General features: G+C 44.5%; 1 protein-coding gene across 1 annotated transcript in view; it reads right to left on the bottom strand.

Annotated features, from left to right (window-relative positions):
- The window catches only part of COL9A3 (collagen type IX alpha 3 chain), a 77,638-nt gene that overhangs the window by 37,213 nt on the left and 16,256 nt on the right, over positions 1-24,169 (bottom strand). Inside the window, exons 3-11 of the mRNA XM_082271636.1 lie at positions 17,604-17,639; positions 16,366-16,437; positions 9,095-9,148; positions 8,686-8,721; positions 8,564-8,587; positions 4,262-4,315; positions 1,592-1,645; positions 1,131-1,172; positions 965-1,021 (exon numbers count right to left, since the gene is read on the bottom strand). Of these exons, the coding sequence (XP_082127762.1) occupies positions 965-1,021; positions 1,131-1,172; positions 1,592-1,645; positions 4,262-4,315; positions 8,564-8,587; positions 8,686-8,721; positions 9,095-9,148; positions 16,366-16,437; positions 17,604-17,639 (429 nt within the window). The remainder of the gene's footprint in view (positions 1-964; positions 1,022-1,130; positions 1,173-1,591; positions 1,646-4,261; positions 4,316-8,563; positions 8,588-8,685; positions 8,722-9,094; positions 9,149-16,365; positions 16,438-17,603; positions 17,640-24,169) is intronic.

Raw genomic sequence — 24,169 nt, 5'->3', positions numbered from 1 at the left:
AGATGGGTAGAATTCTTGACCAGCACCTTAATGGTACCCCAAACCAACCTCAGATCCATAAGTGACAGGTGCCTACGATAGTCTGCCATGCAGCCACTAAAGGTAGTGTCCTCATCCTAATGGTCTGTGACGGGTAGAACCCTTGGCCAGCACCTTAACGATACCCCAAACTAACCTCAGGTTCATGACTGACAGGTGCCTACGATAGTCCTACGATAGACTCCTATGCAACCAAAAAAGGTAGTGCCCCCATTTAATGGTCTGTGATGGGTAGAACCCTTGGCCAGCACCTTAGCGATACCCCAAACCAACCTCAGATCCTTGGCTGACAGGTGCCTACGATAGTCCTATGATAGACTCCTATGCACCCAAAAAAGGCAGTGCCCCGTCCCCATCTTAATATTCTAAGATGGGGAGTACCCTTAAACAGCACCTTTAACGATACCCCAAACCAACTTCATATCCATGACTAACAGATGCCTACGATATACTCCTATGCAACCACAAAAAGCAGTACCCCTTCTCAATGGTCTGACATCGGTAGAAGTCTTGGCCATCAACCCAATGATAAACTATACTAACCTCAGATTAACGACTGACAGGCGCCAACGATAGTCCTACAATAGACTCCTATACAACTACAGAAGACAGTGCCCCCTTCCCCATTTTATTGGTCTGAAATGGGCAGATCTCTTAACTATCATCCCAACGATACACAAAGCCAATCTCAGATTCATGACTGACAGTTGGCTACGATAGCCCTATGATAGATTCATATGCAGTCACAAAAGGCAGTGTCCCCCTCCCCCATCTTACTAGTCTGAAATTGACAGAACCCTTGACCAGCACTCCAACGATACTCCAAAGCATCCTTCGTTCCATGCAACCACAAAAGGTAGTGCCCCCTTCCCCATCGTAAAGGTCTGAAATGGGCAGAACTGACAGGAGCTTATGATAGTCTTACCTTAAATCCTGGCATGCCAGGAGGACCGGGTGGGCCAGGTGGGCAAACAGCTGGACACTGCATTGAAGAAAAAGGACTGTCATTCATACTTATTCATTTATGGATACTTGTTCACGTGTCCTTAAAATGGCCAAGGCTAATGGGGCCAGAACATTTGAAAACCTACCTGCAAATCTCCATTGCTGTCAGGAACAACTCCTGGAAGACCCTACGATAAAAAATCAGAGAATGCATGAGAGGAGAGAAAGCTTCAGGATCCTATCACTAATCATTCATCATGGTAATATATACCTACTGGGTATAAGACCTTATGTGGAAAGACAGGGAACATTAAACCAAATAAAGCAATCTCTTTGGTTGCTTTAGGTGACTACATATCTTTTATTTTTTTTGATATTTTTAATTAAAGGCTCCAGTCTAGCAACTGCAAAATGTTCATGGCCTTTTACCTGCTGGGCTGGCATATTACAATGTGGATCGTTAACAAAGTATAGAGGATAACGTCTTTACCAAATAAGATTCTAGCTGCTGTTTTTTCCAGTACAGGAAAGGAAATTTACACTTGAGAGACACGGGAAATAAACACAAAACCACGGTAATCAATCACATATAATTAGAGCAGCTTACCGGAGGGCCTGGTGGTCCTGGTGGGCCAGGAAGGCCAGCTTGACCTGCAGGTCCCTGTATAATAAAGATCACACATGAACTTAATAATGACTTCTGACAAACAAAAGCTTCAAGACTCTTCTAAAGAGCATGTAACAATGCATTCATTACTAGTGCTGTCATATTAGAGAGTAACTAAAAGAATCTGAGATTGAAGCCAGTCACTCGTCCAGATTAAAAATGTTTTCAATGGGATAAAATGGAAGATTTTATAATAGTGTCGGCACATTTAGGGGCCAAAGACCCTTCATCAAGGCTTGAAGATGGAAAAGCAAAGTATACAGCTCGATGGAAATACAAAGGCTTTTGACTAAATGAATGCGCAGAATTCATCAATGGTTTTATGATACAATGCTATTTTATTTAATACTTCTTTAACAATTAAAAATGGAATATATAGTCAATAGATTCCCTTTAAAGTCCAGCTGAACCAGTCCAATATGTCCACTGCACAGTCACAACTATTGTGCTGAAATCAGCAATGGTCACTCTCCCAGAATAGTGTTATTGATCGTGTAGACGTTGGTGTGTTGGACCCCTAAAGTTCTGGACTGCTGTGCTCTTTATAGGAGATCTCCAGTGTGCTGTAGGCATAGGGGAGTTTGATATATTTTTATAAAAAAATATACATGCTGACCACAGTACTGTAGTTTTTTGGCAGCCTGATGCCATCAGGCTAATAGAAAATTAAGGTTAAATTGGACTTTAAATGTTGATCTTAAACATTTTAACAAAAGTACATGAGGAAGGCAGCGCATGAACCACACCGGGATGCAATGGATAAGGAAGTCAGGTGAACATCCAGTATAGGAAGGGTTAACAGTTTATTGGTATTGATAACCTAAAAACAAAGTACATAAAATGCTTACATCCCCCTGGGCTGGAGTGGACAAGGGCACCTGGCAGCAAGCAACACGAGTGCGAGGAGGTCAGTCTCCCAGGACTGCTGAGCAGTGTGTGCACAAAGCCGGAAACCAGCCGGCGCGAGGATGAAAGGACTCCGCTGTAGTTCCGTAGCGGTGACATCAGCCGGACAGGCTGGTGCGGGGAAATACCAGGAACCAGGGTGGACTATAAGCTATATGGTTGCCATGACTACATGTTTCGCGCTGTGCGCTTTATCAAGTCATCTCTACAGGCATCCCAGGAGCGCCTGGTTTGTGATTATTGTTTTAAACATTTTAACACTTGAAGTGTAAACATTTTTTCATTGAGTTGGAACATAACCTCTGTCAGGTTTATACTGTTGAATTTGCCCCTTTTTTTGGGAATGGTTAAGAGCAGCCATTCTCCTCTAGAGGTTATTGGGGGTTCCTTGAGCTGTGGTTGATTGACCTTCCATCTGATGGTGCCTGGATAGGTCCAAGTCTAGTGCCGCTTACCAGCGCCAGGTCACCTGTGATCTTTTAAGCTGTCTGGAAGGGGGGCTTTCTGACTACCACTGTAAGGGGAACATTTTTCCCAAAAACTGCTGATTAAGGAGGTATTTTTTCCACTGTTCCCCGAGACCTGCATATAATTTCAAGGGCTTCTCTTGGGTAAAGAGGTTGAGAAAAACTGGTTTAGAGTCTGTTTGGTTTTTTTTTTTTTGGTTGGTTTTTTGGGTTGTCTGCAAGTAACCTCACTACCTTTTCCTGTGGGGAGATACCATTGTAGCACCCCCCCCCCCTATTTAGACTGCTTGGTAAATTTAGTTTTTGACTTCACTGTAGTGAGTGGAGTGGTTGTTGATCCATGGAGGGGGATAGGGAGGGAGATTTAAATGATCAGCTGAATATTTATTATGCTCTGGTCAATCCCTGGAAGGGGACATCCAGTGGCTGAGGAGGTGATAAATGTACAGGAAGCCTGAGCAGATTGTTCTTTCCTTGTAAGGGAGGGCTCCAGTCTCCTGGGGGGGCTGATAGAAAATAAATTGCTGCTTGGGCCTCAGTGGTTGTTGGGCTGAAGACTTGAAAATTATTGCCAAAGAATTACCCTATTTGAAGGGCACTGTCTCTAAACCCTGGACTGAAAGAGCAATCCTTCTAACCTTCGCAGAGGATTTGCAGGGACTTCACCGGGACTGATAGTTGGGCAAGTGCCAAAGAACAACCAGTTGCCAGAGGCTGCTTTATGGACTGATGGACTGCTGTTGCAGGGCAGTCAACATCCTAGCCATACCCTGCTGCCTCCAGAAAAGCTTCTCTTGGGTAAATTGGACAGAAGTTTGCCCTCCTACTGTGATTATTGATATTTTTGGAGTATCCCATAACCCTAAACCCCCCTCCAGTTCTTGAGCAATAAACCCTAAAAAGACATCCCCTAGACTAAGCCTTAATTGTCTGAGTGTGGGATTGTGCTTGGGTGACTGGCAGCCTCTGTACTATTTGGTAACCTGTCTATCTTCAACAGCCCCTTCTAAGGGTGAGCGTTACACCAGAAAAGGAAGTAAGGGAAAATCTCCACAATGTGGGCACATGCAGTAAAATAAGGAGGAGCCTCCACTGGTGATATTTAGTTATTAATGTATTTGAGAGTCAGGGTCCAATTTGCTGAGTTAAAGTTGCATTTAAATTAAGCCCTTGAAGTTATGTTGTTGAGCCCTGGTTCAGGATACCCGTTCAGAGTAGCAAACAAAAAATAACATACCGTTGGTCCCTGGGGTCCTTTACCGCCTGGTAAGCCACTCGGTCCAGCCAGACCCTGGAAGGAAGACACAGATCAGACACAATCTGTAGTCACACAAAGGATGTTGCTGATTAATGCAATGTGACCTGGCTCAACATGACCAAAATCTGATACAGAATAACCTCTACAACTGGTTGTTAGATTAAACTTGAGATGACAAACTCTTGGGGCTACCTTCCATCTAAAAATACTACTTATTTGTTTGATTTGGTGACCTATTGGCTTCCATATGCTCTGAGTTTTTGAGCAGAAACAAGTATATAGATGGGAAGGTGAGACAAATTTTAGAAGTCCTTATATGCATACTGCTGCTGATACACTGATTTAAATATTGATAAAAATGTATTGATACACAGCCAGGAAACCAGCATTTTAAAAAGTAGAGATCAGCAAAGGCATCCTCTATGAGCCATAATAACAGGTTTCCAAAAAGTAGAGAAATCCACAAGAGCTACTGGCACAAGAACACAAGCCATGCATTAAGACTATATGGGTCAACAAGACGTAGAGGTACAGGTAGAGCAGTGAGGGCAGGCTGTCAGGATACACCAAATAAGATACAAGGGTTAAAAAAACATCGAAAGGGTAAAGGCAACAAATGCAGAACAACAAATATAAAAACATTGGAGCTACTGGAAGGGGATCAATATGGAAGGTAGGGAAAAGAAGATGGGTAGGATCAGGGAGGAGGGAGATACAGGCACGATATGGAGGATGGATTGTATCAGGGAGGAGGGCGATACAGGCACGATATAGAGGATGGATGGTATCAGGGAGGGGGGAGATACAGGCACGATATAGAGGATGGATGGTATCAGGGAGGGGGAGATACAGGCACGATATGGAGGAAGGATGGTATCAGGGAGGGGGAGATACAGGCACGATATGGAGGATGGATGGTATCAAGGAGGGGGGAGATACAGGCAGGATATAGAGCATGGATGGCATCAGGGAGGGCGAAGATACAGGCAGGATATAGAGGATGGATAGTATCAGGGAGGGGGAAGATACAGGCAGGATATAGAGGATGGATGGTACCAGGGAGGGGGAAGATACAGGATGGATATAGAGGATGGATGGTATCAGGGAGGAGGAAGATACAGGCAGGATATAGAGGATGGGTGGTATCAGGGAGGAGGAAGATACAGGCAGGATATAGAGGATGGATGGTATCAGGGAGGGGGAGATACAGGCAGGATATAGAGGATAGATGGTATCAGGGAGGGGGAGATACAGGCAGGATATAGAGAATGGATGGTGAGAGGGAGGGGGAGATACAGGCAGGATATAGAGGATGGATGGTATCAGGGAGGGGGAGATACAGGCAGGATATAGAGGATGGGTGGTATCAGGGAGGGGGGGGGGATACAGGCAGGATATAGAGGATGGGTGGTATCAAGGAGGGGGAAGATACAGGCAGGATATAGAGGATGGATCATGGATGGTATCAGGGAAGGGGAGATACAGGCAGGATATAGAGGATGGATGGTATCAAGGAGGGGGAAGACACAGGCAGGATATAAAGGATGGATGGCATCAGAGAGGGGGAAGATACAGGCAGGATATAGAGGATGGATGGCATCAGGGAAGGGGGAAGATACAGGCGGGATATAGAGGATAGATGGTATCAGGGAAGGGGGAAGATACAGGCAGGATATAGAGGATGAATGGTATCAGGGAGGGGGAGATACAGGCAGGATATAGAGGATGGGTGGTATCAGGGAGGAGGGAGATACAGACAGGATATAGAGGATGGGTGGTATCAGGGAGGGGGGGATACAGGCAGGATATAGAGGATAGATGGTATCAGGGAGGGGGAGATACAGGCAGGATATAGAAGATGGATGGTATCAGGGAAGGGGAAAGATACAGGCAGGATATAGAGGATGAATGATATCAGGGAGGAGGAAGATACAGGCAGGATATAGAGGATGGATGATATCAGGGAGGAGGAAGATACAGGCAGGATATAGAGGATGGGTGGTATCAAGGAGGGGGAGTACAGGCAGGATATAGAGGATGGATGGTATCAGGGAGGGGGAGTACAGGCAGGATATAGAGGATAGATGGTATCAGGGAGGGGGAGATACAGGCAGGATATAGAGGATGGGTGGTATCAGGGAGGAGGGAGATACAGGCAGGATATAGAGGATGGATGGTATCAGGGAAGGGGGAAGATACAGGCAGGATATAGAGGATGGGTGGTATCAGGGAGGAGGGAGATACAGGCAGGATATAGAGGATGGGTGGTATCAGGGAGGGGGAGATACAGGCAGGATATAGAGGATGGATGGTATCAGGGAGCGGGGAGATACAGGCAGGATATAGAGGATGGATGGTATCAGGGAGGGGGAAGACACAGGCAGGATATAAAGGATGGATGGCATCAGAGAGGGGGAAGATACAGGCAGGATATAGAGGATGGATGGCATCAGGGAAGGGGGAAGATACAGGCGGGATATAGAGGATAGATGGTATCAGGGAAGGGGGAAGATACAGGCAGGATATAGAGGATGAATGGTATCAGGGAGGGGGAGATACAGGCAGGATATAGAGGATGGGTGGTATCAGGGAGGAGGGAGATACAGGCAGGATATAGAGGATGGGTGGTATCAGGGAGGGGGGGATACAGGCAGGATATAGAGGATAGATGGTATCAGGGAGGGGGAGATACAGGCAGGATATAGAAGATGGATGGTATCAGGGAAGGGGGAAGATACAGGCAGGATATAGAGGATGAATGATATCAGGGAGGAGGAAGATACAGGCAGGATATAGAGGATGGATGATATCAGGGAGGAGGAAGATACAGGCAGGATATAGAGGATGGGTGGTATCAAGGAGGGGGAGTACAGGCAGGATATAGAGGATGGATGGTATCAGGGAGGGGGAGTACAGGCAGGATATAGAGGATAGATGGTATCAGGGAGGGGGAGATACAGGCAGGATATAGAGGATGGGTGGTATCAGGGAGGAGGGAGATACAGGCAGGATATAGAGGATGGATGGTATCAGGGAAGGGGGAAGATACAGGCAGGATATAGAGGATGGGTGGTATCAGGGAGGAGGGAGATACAGGCAGGATATAGAAGATGGATGGTATCAGGGAGGGGGAAGATACAGGCAGGATATAGAGGATGGATGGTATCAGGGAGGGGGAAGATACAGGAAGGATATAGAGGATGGATGGTATCAGGGAAGGGGGAAGATACAGGCAGGATATAGAGGATGAATGGTATCAGGGAGGAGGAAGATACAGGCAGGATATAGAGGATGGATGGTATCAGGGAAGGGGGAAGATACAGGCAGGATATAGAGGATGGGTGGTATCAGGGAGGAGGGAGATACAGGCAGGATATAGAAGATGGATGGTATCAGGGAGGGGGAAGATACAGGCAGGATATAGAGGATGGATGGTATCAGGGAGGGGGAAGATACAGGAAGGATATAGAGGATGGATGGTATCAGGGAACGGGGAAGATACAGGCAGGATATAGAGGATGAATGGTATCAGGGAGGAGGAAGATACAGGAAGGATATAGAGGATGGAGGGTATCAGGGAAGGGGGAAGATACAGGCAGGATATAGAGTATGAATGGTATCAGGGAGGAGGAAGATACAGGCAGGATATAGAGGATGGGTGGTATCAAGGAGGGGCAATATACAGGCAGGATATAGAGGATGGATCATGGATGGTATCAGGGAGGGGTAAGACACAGGCAGGATATAAAGGATGGGTGGTATCAGGGAGGGGGGAGATCCAGGAAGGATATAGAGGATGGATGGTATCAGGGAGGGGGGAGATACAGGCAGGATATAGAGGATGGATGGTATCAGGGAGGGGGGAGATACAGGATGGATATAGAGGATGGATGGTATCAGGGAGGGGGATGATACAGGCAGGATATAGAGGATGGATGGTATGAGGTAGGAGGAAGATACAGCCAGGATACAGAAGATGGTGGCAGGTTATAACAGGGAGGATAGAGTACAGAGAGATCAAACAGTAAGATTGATATCAGGAAACTATTTTGGCTAGTGAGGAACAAAAATCGCATGGAAGTAAGGCCAAGTTGTTGCAATAAATGTTAGAAACTTTTTGATTTGGGTACACATATCGAGGGGTGTCTCAGTAGACAAAGCCACGAAGATTGGATTTAACCAATGCAACTTCAGATGGATCATGGACTAATGCAGGGAAGCTTTGACTCCAATGAGAAACATTTGGTATTGCTGTTCAAATAAAGTTTACCAGTCACTTACAGGAGGTCCTGGTGGTCCTCTTCCCTATAAAGACAGGAGAATAAAACATTTAAAGAAACATTTATTGAACAATCTGAAAGTCACATGTAATACTTATGTGTGAGTTTTAGATCTGTACTCACTGAAGGTCCATCAGGTCCAGGTGGTCCAATATCTCCCTGTAACAAAACACATTACATTAATATTGATCTATACTATACAATGTTATATTAATGCCCCGAATACAGTAATGCAGAAGAATACCCTCTATTCCAACTCTCAGCAGATTCCTGTAAGCATCACAAACCTGCCATGTTTCAGAAGGCAAAAAAGTTACATGCCAATGCGATTGGTGGCAAAGATCAGCAAAATTAGATACAGAGAAACATCAGGTAAGGCTACAAATTCCCATCTAACAGAACGTCCTGGTTACCTATTACGTTTTACACTTCTCAAACAGCCTGTAAACCCATCACCATTACATTCATCATTTGACTGTATGCCATAACATCTATGGCTGAGCTCATTTTAGACATGGTAGGAACAATGTACCCTTTCTCCTGGAGGTCCATCAGGTCCGGATTTCCCATCAGGTCCAGTCAGGCCCTGGAAAAAAACAATAATATTAGTAGCCATACTAGCAATGAAGTCAGATGAGCTTTAAAACTCATTAGCCATTTTTAATCACCAGAACTGTCTTTTGTCTCCTGAAATAATAATCTGTTTTTGCTGAATTAAAGGAAAAACTCTACCAAAACTAACAGCGGACACCACCAGTCTATATGTATAAGTGAATTGCATAGGGCAATTCACCTACTTGAAATGGGTTTTTTATGGCCCCAGGGAACCTTTGCTAGAATTGTTATTGATATATATTAGCGTGATCAGCAGGTTGCAGGGAATTAAAAAAAAGGATTAAGAAAGGGATTCACTTCATATTCATAAAATGAAACAAATAATAATAATTATGCCCAGAAAAGAAACATAGGTAGTGAAAAATTGTACTGACCCCTCACATTGATGGGCAGTGTAGAAGTGACCCCTTACATTGGTGGCCATTGTAGAAATACCCCCTTACATTGATGGGCAGTGTAGAAGTGACCCCTTACATTGGTGGCCATTGTAGAAATACCCCCTTACATTGATGGGCAGTGTAGAAGTGACCCTTTACATGTTGGAAAGCATAAACATGACCTCTTACATTAATGGACATCATAGAAATTACCTCTTATATTGGTGGGAAGTATAGACATGACGCCTTACATTGATGGGCAGTCCAGACATGACCCCTTACATTGATGGGTAGTATAGACATGATCACTTACATTGGTGGGTATTATAGAAATGACCCCTTATATTGATGGGCAGTGTAGAAATGACCCCTTACATTGGTGGGCATTATTGAAATGACCCCTTACATTGGTGGGTATTATAGAAATAACCCATGCCCAGTAGAAGTATAGACATGCCTAGGGAAGTATAGACATGACGCCTTACATTGATGGGCAGTCTAGACAGTCTAGACATGACCCCTTACACTGATAGGTAGTATAGACATGATCACTTACATTGGTCTGTATTATAGAAATGACCCCTTATATTGATGGGCAGTGTATAAATGACCCCTTACATTGGTGGGCATTATTGAAATGACCCATTACATTGGTGGGTATTATAGAAATAACCCCTTATATTGATGGGTAGTGTAGAAATGACTCCTTACATTGGTGGGTTTTATAGAAATTTCCCCTTATATTGATGGGCAGTGTAAAAAATGACCCCTTACATGGGTCGGTGGGCATTAAAGAAATTACCCTTTACATTGATGGACAGTGTAGAAATGACCCCTTACATTGGTGGGCATTATAGAAATGACCCCTTACATTGGTGGGCATTATAGAAATGACCCCTTACATTGGTGGGCATTATAGAAATGACCCCTTACATTGGTGGGTTTTAAAGAAATGACCCTTTATATTAGTGGGCATTATAGAAATGACCCCGGTCGGCTGAAATTCGTTGCGTGTGTACGAGGCTTTAGACTTAAGCCTCATACACACGAGTCGAAAATCGGCAGGGAATTTTCGTCCGACGACCGATCTGCCGATTTTCGGCTTGTTAGTATGATGCTTCCGACAACCGACTCCGACTTTTCGGCCGAAAAAATCTGGTGTGCAGGCTATAAAATATTTGTCCGCTGTCAAAACACGGCCGATTTTCGTGCAGTCAGTACAGATTTCGACAGGGAAAAATCTTATGAGCAAGACTGGGCATGCTCAGAGAAGAAAGAACACAAAGAAAGCAAACCAACACATGACATCACTTCTGAAGTAGATTTTTGTTGGGCGAGAAAATTTGTGTGCAGTCTAGGCACATTCCAACCAACAAAACACCACTCTGGACAAAAAACGTACGATCGGTTGGCCGATAATCGTTGCGTGTGTACGAGGCTTTAGCCATACAAGGTTTGAATTCCTTTCTTGCAACCACAGGGAATCCCTCCTGCTGAGCAATTGTTCCAAAGAAGAAGACAGTGATTATCACCTGCTTGCGATAATCCCAAGTGAATTGGGCCGGCTGGTTGTACCAAAGTTGATTAATCAACTTGGTACAGTCAGCCTGCCCAATAACGGTTTGAATCTCATCCGGTTACTGCTGAACCGACTGAGTTTGAACCGTGTGTGGCCGGCCTAAGTTTGTAAGTTGAGTGTTCATATTTTGTACTTTTAGTTTAATTTTAGGTTAGAGATTATTGGGACAGTCTGTGTACAATTATATTATTACTTGCTTGGATTCAGCAGCACAAAGTTCCTCTGGTCTTCTCCTCCCCTTGCTGTCTAACATTCCCACCACTCGGAATTTTGGGACTGACATCTCATATGAACCATCTGACATATGGATAAATAATAAAATGGCAACAGATCCTTCAGTTTATGTTACAAAAATGATCCAAGGACCTAGAAACACTAGACGGTTGGGGGGAGATTCATTTGCAGGACAATGGTGACATGGGCATGCACTCTTCTTTCCCTTCAGCTTGGATGATTATGCACCAAGATGACACCTTATGGGTCAGCCTTATCTAGAAAGAGCAGGACTGATCAATTAAGAAGAACTAACAACTTGGATGTTGGCCAGACTGTGGATGTCTGCAGAGGTCACAGAAACCCTCTGCACACTGCCACACACCCTTGCAATGAGCACAGGTATATCTTATTTCTATTGCATTGCAGCGCAGTGGTCAGACCAGAACCTGGCAGCTCTCCTCCAACTTGTGTCTTTTGCCCCATATTGGCACTACTATATCCACTGGAACATTTGCATTTTGAAACACCAAAAACTAAAATTCTAGTTTTAGACTCAACCAGATGTGGAAAGGGTCTACAGTGCCTTGCAAAAGTATTCGGCCCCCTTGAACTTTGCGACCTTTTGCCACATTTCAGGCTTCAAACATAAAGATATAAAACTGTAATTTTTTGTGAAGAATCAACAAGTGGGACACAATCATGAAGTGGAATTTATGGGATATTTCAAACTTTTTTTAATAAATAAAAAACTGAAAAATTGGGCGTGCAAAATTATTCAGCCCCCTTAAGTTAATACTTTGTAGCACCACCTTTTGCTGCGATTACAGCTGTAAGTCGCTTGGGGTAGGTCTCTATCAGTTTTGCACATCAAGAGACTGAAATTTTTGCCCATTCCTCCTTGCAAAACAGCTCGAGCTCAGTGAGGTTGGATGGAGAGCGTTTGTGAACAGCAGTTTTCAGTTCTTTCTCTAGATTCTCGATTGGATTCAGGTCAGGATATGTTTATTTGTGAACCATTCCATTGTAGATTTTGCTTTATGTTTTGGATCATTGTCTTGTTGGAAGACAAATCTCCGTCCCAGTCTCAGGTCTTTTGCAGACTCCATCAGATTTTCTTCCAGAATGGTCCTGTATTTGGCTCCATCCATCTTCCCATCAATTTTAACCATCTTCCCTGTCCCTGCTGAAGAAAAGCAGGCCCAAACCATGATGCTGCCACCACCATGTTTGACAGTGGGGATGGTGTGTTCAGGGTGATGAGCTGTGTTGCTTTTACGCCAAACATAATGTTTTGCATTGTTGCCAAAAAGTTAAATTTTGGTTTCATCTGACCAGAGCGCCTTCTTCCACATGTTTGGTGTCTCCCAGGTGGCTTGTGGCAAACTTTAAACAACACTTTTTATGGATATCTTTAAGAAATGGCTTTCTTCTTGCCACTCTTCCATAAAGGCCAGATTTGTGCAGTATACGACTGATTGTTGTCCTATGGACAGAGTCTCCCACCTCAGCTGTAGATCTCTGCAGTTCATCCAGAGTGATCATGGGCCTCTTGGCTGCATCTCTGATCAGTCTTCTCCTTGTATGAGCTGAAAGTTTAGAGGGACGGCCAGGTCTTCGTAGATTTGCAGTGGTCTGATACTCCTTCCATTTCAATATTATCGCTTGCACAGTGCTCCTTGGGATGTTTAAAGCTTGGGAAATCTTTTTGTATCCAAATCCGGCTTTAAACTTCTCCACAACAGTATCTCGGACCTGCCTGGTGTGTTCCTTGTTCTTCATGATGCTCTCTGCGCTTTAAACGGACCTCTGAGACTATCACAGTGCAGGTGCATTTATACGGAGACTTGATTACACACAGGTGGATTCTATTTATCATCATTAGTCATTTAGGTCAACATTGGATCATTCAGAGATCCTCACTGAACTTCTGGAGAGAGTTTGCTGCACTGAAAGTAAAGGGGCTGAATAATTTTGCACGCCCAATTTTTCAGTTTTTTTTTTGTTAACAAAGTTTTAAACATCCAATAAATTTCATTCCACTTCATGATTGTGTCCCACTTGTTGTTGATTCTTCACAAAAAATTACAGTTTTATATCTTTATGTTTGAAGCCTGAAATGTGGCAAAAGGTCGCAAAGTTCAAGGGGGCTAAATACTTTCACAAGGCACTGTATATATGCACAAATCTCAATAGCCAAAGCATTGTATTGATCCCCTTTATTGTACACAAATGCTGAAGACCAATTTCTAAAACACCTCTACTATTCTCAAATAAATTCCCTAGTGTATATTATATATATACTATGGTCAAAATATATTGTTCTGGCGATGCAATGACAACTCTCTGTGTAATAAATGTGATTGCCTTACAAAAATCAAAAAGAACAATGTCCATGGGGTCATATACTATACTGGCAAAAGTATTGGGACGCCTGCCTTTTTAGACGCAAATTAACTTTAATGGCATCCCAGTATCAGTCCGTAGGGTTCAATATTGGGTTGGCCCACCCTTTGCAGCTATAACAGCTTCAACTCTTCTGGGAAGGCTGTACACAAGGTTTAGGAGTGTGTCTATGGGAATGTTTGACCATTCTTCCAGAAGCGCATTTGTGAGGTGGCACTGATGTTGGATGAGAAGGCCTGGTTCGCAGTCTCTGCACTAATTCATCTCAAAGGTGTTCTATTGCAGTGATCCTCAACTCCAGTCCTCAGGGCCCACTAACAGGCCAGATTTTAAGTATTTCCTTGGGGAGATGCAAACTAGAGTACTGCAATCATTGAGCAGCAAATTATATCACCTGGGATGTATTTCAGTTGCAGTGGCGGTTTTAGGCACGGGCGAACGGGGCAGCCGCCCGGAGCGGCATTTTTTCATACCACGTGGGGGGCGGCATGCCCGGGCTGCGGACCGGTACCGGTCCGTGGATCAAATGGTACCGGACCGCCCGAGCCCCGTTCGCCCATGCCTAAAATCGCCACAGCCGAGCCGAGGAGCAGAGCATTGCTCCCCCCCGAGCCCGCCCATTGTGTGACAATAGCGAATGAAAATTCGCTATTGTCACACTGATCCTCCTCCTGGCCAATCAGGGAGCGGGTCCTCCCGCTTCCTGATTGGCCGAAAGGCAAACCCCACGCCATTGGCCGAGGAGGAGGCGCCGCGGGAGGACTGAAGAGAAGTGAAGAGAGTGACTATGAGGTAAGTGCACGGACGGGTCGGGGGGAACGCTGGCGCTCTGCATTGAAAAGTGGCACTCTGGCATGGCATCTCAACATTGAAAGGGGGCAATGTTGTGGCACTCTCTACATCAAAGGGGGCAATGCTGTGGCACTCTGCATTTATTGGGGGCAACAATGCTGTGGCACTCTGCATTTATTGGGGGCAACAATGCTGTGGCACTCTGCATTTATTGGGGGCAACAATGCTGTGGCACTCTGCATTTATTGGGGGCAACAATGCTGTGGCACTCTGCATTTATTGGGGGCAACAATGCTATGGTACTCTGCATTTATTGGGGGCAACAATGCTGTGGCACTCTGCATTTATTGGGGGCAACAATGCTGTGGCACTCTGCATTTATTGGGGGCAACAATGCTGTGGCACTCTGCATTTATTGGGGGCAACAATGCTGTGGCACTCTGCATTTATTGGGGGCAACAATGCTATGGTACTCTGCATTTATTGGGGGCAACAATGCTGTGGCACTCTGCATTTATTGGGGGCAACAATGCTATGGTACTCTGCATTTATTGGGGGCAACAATGCTATGGTACTCTGCATTTATTGGGGGCATTGCTATGGTACTCTGCATTTATTGTTATGTTGTCATGTTATTTTTCGGGGGGGGGGGGGGGGGGCGCCGGGAGGGAGTCTTGCCCGGGGAGCAATTTAATGTAGAACCGCCACTGTTCAGTTGTCTTGCAAACCTGGCCTGTTAGTGGGCCCTGAGGACCAGGGTTGAGGACCACTGTTTTATTGGATTGAGGTCAAGACGCTGTGCAGGCCAGTCAGGTTTCTCCACCCCAAACTCGCTCATCCATGTCCTTATGGACCTTGCTTTGTGCACTTGTCTTAATCATTTGGTGGAGAGGGGGGGTTATGGTGTGGGGTTATTTCTCAGGGGTTGGGCTTGGCCCCTAAGTTCCAGGGAAGGGAACTCTTAAGGCTTCAGAATACCAAGACATTTTGTATAAGTTAATGCTCCCGGCTTTGTGGGAAAAGTTTGGGGATGGCCCCTTCCTGTTCCAATATGACTGCGCACCAGTACACAAAGCAAGGTCCATAAACACATGGATGAGCGAAGACTGCAAGCCAGGCCTTCTTCTCCAACATCAGTGCCTGACCTCACAAATGCGCTTCTAGAAGAATGATCAAACATTCCCATAGACACACTCCTAAACCTTGTGGACACTGGACAGCCTTCCCTTATTCCCAGAAGAGTTGAAGCGGTTATAGCTGCAAAGGGTGGGTCAACTCAATATTGAACCCTACAGACTAAGACTGGGATGCCATGTGCGTGTAAAGGCAGGCGTCCCAATACTTTGGACAATATAGTGTTTCATGCAGTGATTGGTTGCACACAGAGCATGTAGTGTCTCTATAGGGATTGATGTCAATTGGGACAGTATTGTCCATTGAGCATTTTTGCAGAGCAGAGTAGGACTGGCCAGAGAGGGAATACTTTGATGCAGTTGGCCAACTTAAACATGTATTGCAATATGTGTGAATTAAAAATCCCATTTTTTTTCATTGCAAAGTTTTCTAGAAAAGAGTATAGCAGGGTGCAAAGGGTTCTTCCAGAATTTCTAGTGTTAACATGTGGTCACATCCCTTTAGCACTTGATGAATTATATATTTGTGCAAGTTTTGGGATTTGAGCACAGGATAATAACATAGGACCCATATACCATGATCAGACTGGGTACCTCCAACATATCACACTGCATGTGTGCACCTCTTCTATGGGTACATTCATAGTCAATACATTACAGGTACATTCATAGTCGATTTTCTACTCACGTCAATTCCTGGAAGGCCAGGCAGTCCAGCTTTTCCAGCTTCTCCTGGTTTTCCTGGGCCTCCTTTGGGGCCCTGTAAGAATAAAATCCAATACAAATAAGTCACTCATACACTAATAAATGTGTACATATAAATGAAAGCTGAACTTCAGGCAGATATAATACACATATATGCAGCTCTATATTCAACAATACACCAATAAATGTATTTATTTAAATGCAAGAGATGTAAGTACCTAAATATGACCTGATATGAGCTCTTGCAGTTCCTGTACAGCAAAGCTCAGAGGCAGAAGCAGTACAAAGAGCCAGATGGTTAAGCTGCAGTACTCATGTGCTAAAGATACACGCTGATAGGAGGAAAGAGCAGAGTGCGAGAAAAAAAAAAGCTCATCAGTCTGCTCCTTTTCCTTTCACCGTCTAGTCACAAGATAAGGGAAGAGCAAAACCTTAAGGCCCCTTTCACACATACGGTCCGTTCAGTTCATCAGTTCAGTCACGTCAAAATGTACCAGTTTTCCATCCGTTTTTCATCCATTTTTAATCAGTTTTTCGTCAGTTGTCATCCGTTTTTATTTTATTAAAGCTGAATTTAGGCCTTAGGCCTCTTTCACACATGCTGTCCGTTTGTCCGTTTTTCATCCATCCGTTGACGGATGAAAAACGGATATCAATGTATCTCTATGTAAAAACGGATGACAATGAATGATCCTCAGTTAACATCCGTTTTCATCCGCTCCTGTCAATGTCCGTTTTTTTGAACGGATGAATGCCCTATTTTTCATCCGTCAAAAAAACGGATCGGACGAAAAACGGATGACAACGGATGGAAAACGGATGAAAAACCGATGACAACGGATGACAACGGATGAAAAACAGATGAAAAACGGATGGAAAACGGATGGAAAACGGATGGAAAACGGATGGAAAACGGATGGAAAACGGATGGAAAACGGATGGAAAACTGATACATTTTGACGTGACTGAACTGATGAACTGAACGGACCGCATGTGTGAAAGGGGCCTTAAGTGTTACCTAACTGCATCAGATAAAAACCTGGTCTCCTGCCCAGCCAGAAAGGGATTTGGGCAGAGATGTGCAAATCTCAGAACTGGATGGACAAAATAAAAATTCATTTGCAAAGAAAACCGTTTCTTATTTATGTATCATTTTGCCTGAAATTCAGCTTTAATAAAATAAAAGTTTTGTTTCTGAAATTCAATTTTTTTTTTACTTACTGCAGGTCCAGGTAAACCAGCGGGTCCAACTTCACCCTGAAAGAGAAAAAATGGACAATACAAGTTTAATTTTCCATTACGGGACTGTTCAATTTGAGTTGTCTGGAAATACAGTATAGAGATCAGGCATTAAAAGAAACAACTGCTTTACGCAAGAAAACCCCAATATAAAATTAAAAAAAGTCATTTGAAGTAAGGGAATCATCTTTTCTATTTATCAATGCGTGATCTGTTTGCACTTGGTAGAGTTCTGTCCTTAAATTCATTAGGATAAATTCAGCCAGACGTTGTAGCGTAATCGAGGTACAAAGCAATAGGACCTGCTATAGGTGTGAGCAGTTTATAGCATTAGGTTGTGCATCACAAAGCTCAAACACACATCCATCTGTGTGTGTGTACATACTGTATATACAGTATGCCCCTGGCACATTGATCTCCTTGCCTGCACAGTGATAGAGCAGTGCATAAGCACATCTCTTATAGCAGAACCGGTAGAAGGTAGATCTTTGCCATCTCCCCGCTTCTACACAAAGCAATAATGCTAATGTGCACCAGGTGATTAGGGTGTGACCAGGCACATCTGGCACACCCTGTAAACACACCTATTGGATCTGCACAGCTTTGCAAAAATGGTTATCCAAAGGCAACCTGGAGCCTAGGATTTGATAGATTTCAGAGATTGGAGTGCTGGTGGACACAAGTGTAAAGGAGAATCTCACTGAGTGGTGGTCAATGATACATTTACCACCCCCTTCCACCTGGAGACTCAATTCCCATGGGTAAGCTCCAGTGGGCGGAGTGAAACATTGTGAGGGCGTGGCCTGGCAGGGATCCAGGCTGAGACTGCCATTCACTATCACACAGCAGGCTTTGAATTGATGTGCGACACCCATCACTCTCTACCTGTAAAGCATGTGTGTCAAACACAAGGCCCGCGGGCCGAACCCCCGGCCCACCAGGCCATTTCATGTGGCCCTCGAACCCAGGGGGAGAGGTGGAAGTAAGATGTGGACAGTCAGTGAAAAAGAGATGAATCATGCACACTGTGCACAGCACACCCCTAAGTCCTGCATTCTGTATGTAGCACACTCCTCAAGCCTGCACTCTGTACACAGCACACCCCTGAACCCTTCACTCAGTACATAACGCACTCTTTGTATTTATTGCCCTGTTAAAATCTTACCACTGTGCAATTTGGCCACACCCACTGATCAATGTGGTTCGGCATGGGGGGAGGGGGGTGGTTGAGCTCCTGCACCTATTCTCTTAGAAAAAAAAAGAGCCCTGCATAAATGTATGTATATAGTCTTACAGATACAACCGGCCCTTTGAAAACAACCATAATGCTGATGCGGCCCACAATGAAATCAAGCTTGACACCCCTGCTGTAAAGGATAATCACTGTAGTAGTGACGCAAAAAAGATGGTCAGGAAGTGAGACCGCCAACTAACTTTAATAGGTCTGCTTGACTTTTATTTGCCATAGTGAGAGTCACAGAAGTAGCCAACACATTTCAGGGGCCCACCAATCCCCTTCGTCAGGGCTTGTAGTTGCAGCATAAAAGACTAGGGCCCCTTTCACATTTGTACGACCTGAAAGTCACGTTACTTTGTCCCGCGCCTTTGGTGTGACTTTGATGCGATTTTACGCAACTTGAAGCAATGCCTGTGTAATCTTGAGGTCTATGGACCTCAAGTCGCATCACAGTCAGACCAAAGTAGTGCAGGAATTACTTTGAAGTCACGTTGACTTAAAGTCGCACAGATATGAATGGTACTCATTGGAAATCATGGGGTCCCAAGTTGCAGGACAACTTGGGACCCCATGACGTCAATTAGACGAAACGCATAGAGCGTCACCATGTCACTTCCGTCTCTGTGGAGCGCCCTTCCGGGCGCTTGGAACGCATCGCATTCTGGAAGAGTTCTGCTGTGATCTACTGCACTGATTGTGTACCATTTTTTATTGCCTGTGATTCATCATTTTATGTGAGTACATCACCAATAAATTTCAATATATTTTACTGGTAATACACTATACAAGCCTTTCTTTCCTCCTATATACCCGGAGCATTCCTAGATGCATATTGGTCACGTTTTAAGAGGATTCTAAAAGATACCAATAGGAACCATGGGATACCAATAGAGGTCCGTAGGAGCCATATTTCTCCAACTACTCAAGGCTTACTACCCCTGTGGGGGTTAGTATTTCTGGTGAGTACGGTCCTGGGAGTGAGGGGAGCACGAGTGATCCATCACACCGGCCACACTTGGAGAGTCACAAGAATTGGGACACAAGCACTTTTTTGTACTCCCTAATAGCACAGAGTCACTTTTATATGCGATTTGATTTCTGGACTTTTGCACTGAGTTGATTTCACTTATACACTCCAGTATACTTTTTTACTGCCATATTTTGCAAGTCACCTTTGATTATTGATTTTTTGGAATTTGCACTGAATTGAATTTCTAATTATATCAAGACATATCTATTTATACATTTCAGCACTGGGTGACTTTATGTGTTTTTATGGATTATATTTGACCATTTACCTAGTCACTTTATAGTCAAGCACCTTATACATATCTTTTCATTTCCATTATCTATTTGTACACAAAAAATATTTTTTTTCTAAGCACTTGATCACTTTAGTTGCATATTTATTTTTTAAATATTATGTATTGATTGTATGGACATGGTACAGAAGCACACCCTTCATTGGGTCCTTTTCTTTTACTTTGTATGGTATATTGGGCAGCGCCATTTTACCTCCCCCCCCTATTCCCATTTCTATTATATATCCTTTTTGGATTACTCCAAACAAATAATCAGCCAAGCGCTCACTCCAAAGGGGAAGACTGGCGTGCTGCTCTCCTGAGCTCTGAGGAAGGGAGCTTGACTCCCGAAACGCGTTAGCGGTCGCAATTTCCAGGACATGGTCCAACACATGGGTGACGGGAATTTGCAATACGATTTTAATTCTTCATGTTTGTGAGTATGCATTCAGCATTTTATTAAATCATTTTAAACAGTACCACGGGTAATGCACTAGGTGTTTGCGCCTCCTTTTCCTTTCTTTCATGCATCCTTTTTGGATTATTTATAGGAGGTAGGCTGCAGCCAGCATTTAAGTTTATCTATCCTAGCGCTTTCAATATTTCCCAAAGTTAGACAGGGAGCAGTACCATGTCAGGCTGACCAATATTTCCCATAAACACCATTGTTAAAGACAGGGAGCAGTGCCATGCCAAGCTGACCATTATTTTCCATAATGTAACGGACCCCGTACCCAAGAAGAGTATGTCCGCCATATAAGCTTCCCTTGCCTGGTACCAGGAGGATCCAAGATCCCTTAGCCCACCCAGTCACTTGTCGAGACATCAGTGTAGGGTGGTAAGAAGCATAAGACTGTTTATTCAAACACAGGCACAAAGAGATATACACTCAGGGGACAATCCCCCCTCTTTGCATAATGACACAGGGCGGGGTAAACTACATTCCGTAACATGACACACAAATATATTCAACTTTTCAACAGCACACAGTCTTTAGGAAGGGCTGCTAGAGAAATCACCCCCTCCCCTCAAGCAGCTAACCCACATACACTTATACATCCCATAATAGGTTGATCCCAAGGCAGACAGAAACAATAGAACAATGAGATGCAGGCACTTAACAATAACAAAGCCCACATATAGGTTCTGTCGTTCATTCCTAGTGACGGTGACTACCATGACAGCCATAAACGCCAATGTTAAAGACAGGGAGCAGCGCCGTGCCAAGCCGACCAATATTTCTCAGAAACTCCAATGTTAGAGAGAGCAGTACCATGTCAAGCTGACCAATATTTTCCATAAACGCCAATGTTAAAGAAAGGGAGCAGTGCCATGCCAAGCTGACCAATGTTTCTCTGAAACGCCAACGTTCAAGACAGGGAACAGTGCCATGTCAAGCAGGCCAATATTTCCCATAGACGCCAATGTTAAAGAAAGGGAACAGTGCCATGTCAAGCTGACCAACATTTCCCATAGACACCAATGTTGAAGACAGGGAGTAGTGCTATGTCACGCTAACCAATATTTCCCATAGATGCCAATGAGGACTAAAAGTGGAAAATTGGTCTAGGCAGGAAGGGGGTGAAAGTGCCCTGTATTTAAGTGGTTAAGGGGAACCCTATAACAGATCTTAAAGTAAAATGGCGTGGGGTCCCCCCCCAAAATCTATGCCAGGCCCTTTGGGTACAGATTTTAAGGGGAACTCCACGCACTGCTGTATTTAGGCCTAGGCCGACAAGGCCCAGGCGGCGCCATTTTTAAGTGTAAGGCACCTCAAGGTGAGTGAGACTCCTCCGCAGCAGATGCAGGTGCTTCGGGCAGGGTACAGGAGATTCTCCTGTACCCTGCCCGCAGCACTGCATCTCCTGTACCATGCTGCCCACATACCTGCATCTCCTGTACCATGCCCGCAGCACTGCATCACCTGTACCATGCCCGCAGCACTGCATCTCCTGTACCATGCCTGTACCATGCCCGCAGCACTGCATCTCATGTACTATGACCGCAGCCCCTGCACCATGCCCGCAGCCCCTGAATCTCCTGCACCATGCCCGCAACCCCTGCATCTTCTGCACCATGCCTGCAGCCCCTGCATCTTCTGCACCATGCCTGCAGCCCCTACACCGTGCCCGCGGCCCCTGTATCTCCTGCACTATGCCCGCAGCCCTGGAAGATTTTCCCCCTTAATGACCAGGCCATTTTTTGCAATTTAGGACTGCATTATTTTAAAGGAGAATTGCATGGTCGTGCGACACTGTACCCTAAAAAAATTAATGTCCTTTTTTTCCCACAAACAGAGCTTTCTTTTGGTGGTATTTGATCACCTGTGCAACTTTTATTTATTGCTCTATAAACAAAAAAAGAGCAACAATTCGGAAAAAAAAAAATATTGTTTTTCACATTCAGATATATAACATTCCCCAAAAAAATTGAAAAATCAAAAATTTTCATCCTTTTAGGCCAATTTGTATTTTGCTACATATTTTTGGTAAAAGAAAAATCCCAACAAGCGTATCTTGATTGGTTTGCGCAAAAGTTATTGTGTCTACAAACTAGGGGAAAGATTTGTGATTTTTTTTATTTTATTTTTTTTACTAGTAATAGCGGCAATCAGCGATTTTTAGCAGGACTGTGACATTGCAGCGGACAGATTGGACCCCCTAACTGACATTTTTGACACTTTTGGGGGGACCAGTGACATTACTACAGTAATCAGTGCTAAAAATATGCACTGTTACTGTAATAATGACACTGGCAGGGAAGGGGTTAACCCGGGGGTGATAAAAGGGTTAAGTGTGAGCCTAGAGGGTGTTTTCTAACTCTAACTGGGGGAGGGGGTTTGTGAAATGAACACAGAGACCTGTGATTCTAAATAGGAGGATCACAGGTGCTCTGTGATCATTTCAGAGAGAACAACGGTCTGCTGTGTGTACAACGGATGCCCAGCGGCAATTGCGGCCGATGGCCTTGTGGATTGGCATCCCCGCTGCCTAGTGGGGGACCCCAGGAGCACTCCCACGAACCGATGTTCCCATACAAAACAACAAAATATACAAGTAGGCACTTTGTACCCACTTTTAATGTACAGAGAGGAAGAGGTGGAGCCTAAAGAGGAAGGGGTGTGGTTTACAGATGACAGGGCGGGTCTGAAACAGGAAGGGGTGTGGCCTTGACAGGAAGAGGTGGGTCGTAGTTAACTTAGGGGGTGCACGAGTTGACTCCACGCCAAAATTAAAAAAAAAAAAAAACGGCATGGTGACCCCCCTAAAATCCATACCAGACCCTTATCCGAACATGCAGCCTGGCAGGTCAGGAAAAGGGGGGGGCGAGTGAGCCATACCAAGCTGCTTGCCCTCAACATGGGGAGGCTGCTTTGGAGTGCCCCCCAAACTACCTTGTCCCCATGTTGATGAGGACTAGTGATGGGCTGAACACCCCCCTGTTCGCACCAGAACATCTCGAACAAGGAAAAAGTTCTAGCGAACATGCAAACCCTATTAAAGTCTATGGGACACGAACATGAAAAATCAAAAGTCCTCGATTTAAAGGCTTATATGCCAGTTATTGCCATAAAAAGTGTATGGGGACCCGGGTACTGCCCTAGGGGACATGTATCAATGCAAAATTTTTTTTTTAAACTATTGTTTTTACAGGAGCATTGATTTTATTGATGCAATGAAACAATAAAAATGAAAAATTCCTTTAAATATCGTGCCTGGGGGGTCCGCTTAGTGTGCCTGTAAAGTGGCGCATCTGTAGGATGTATGTAGCCTGTTGCAGCAATACTGACATTTCTAAAGGACAAAATGTCATTTAAACTTGCTCGCAGCTCTAATGTATTGTTGGCTCCCGGCTTTACAGATGCATAGATGCATTTTTAAATGTAAGGCGGAAAGGTAATGCAGTGATTATCCTGTACCATGCCCGCAGTACTGCATCTCCTGTACCATCTGTGCCATGCCTGTACCATCTACGGTGCCATGCCCACAGCCCTGCATCTCCTGTACCAT

The sequence above is a fragment of the Pelophylax lessonae genome (genome assembly GCF_965119305.1).
Source record: "Pelophylax lessonae genome assembly, chromosome: 11".
Taxonomy (NCBI): domain Eukaryota; kingdom Metazoa; phylum Chordata; class Amphibia; order Anura; family Ranidae; genus Pelophylax; species Pelophylax lessonae.
This window is presented reverse-complemented; position numbering and strand designations above follow the sequence as displayed.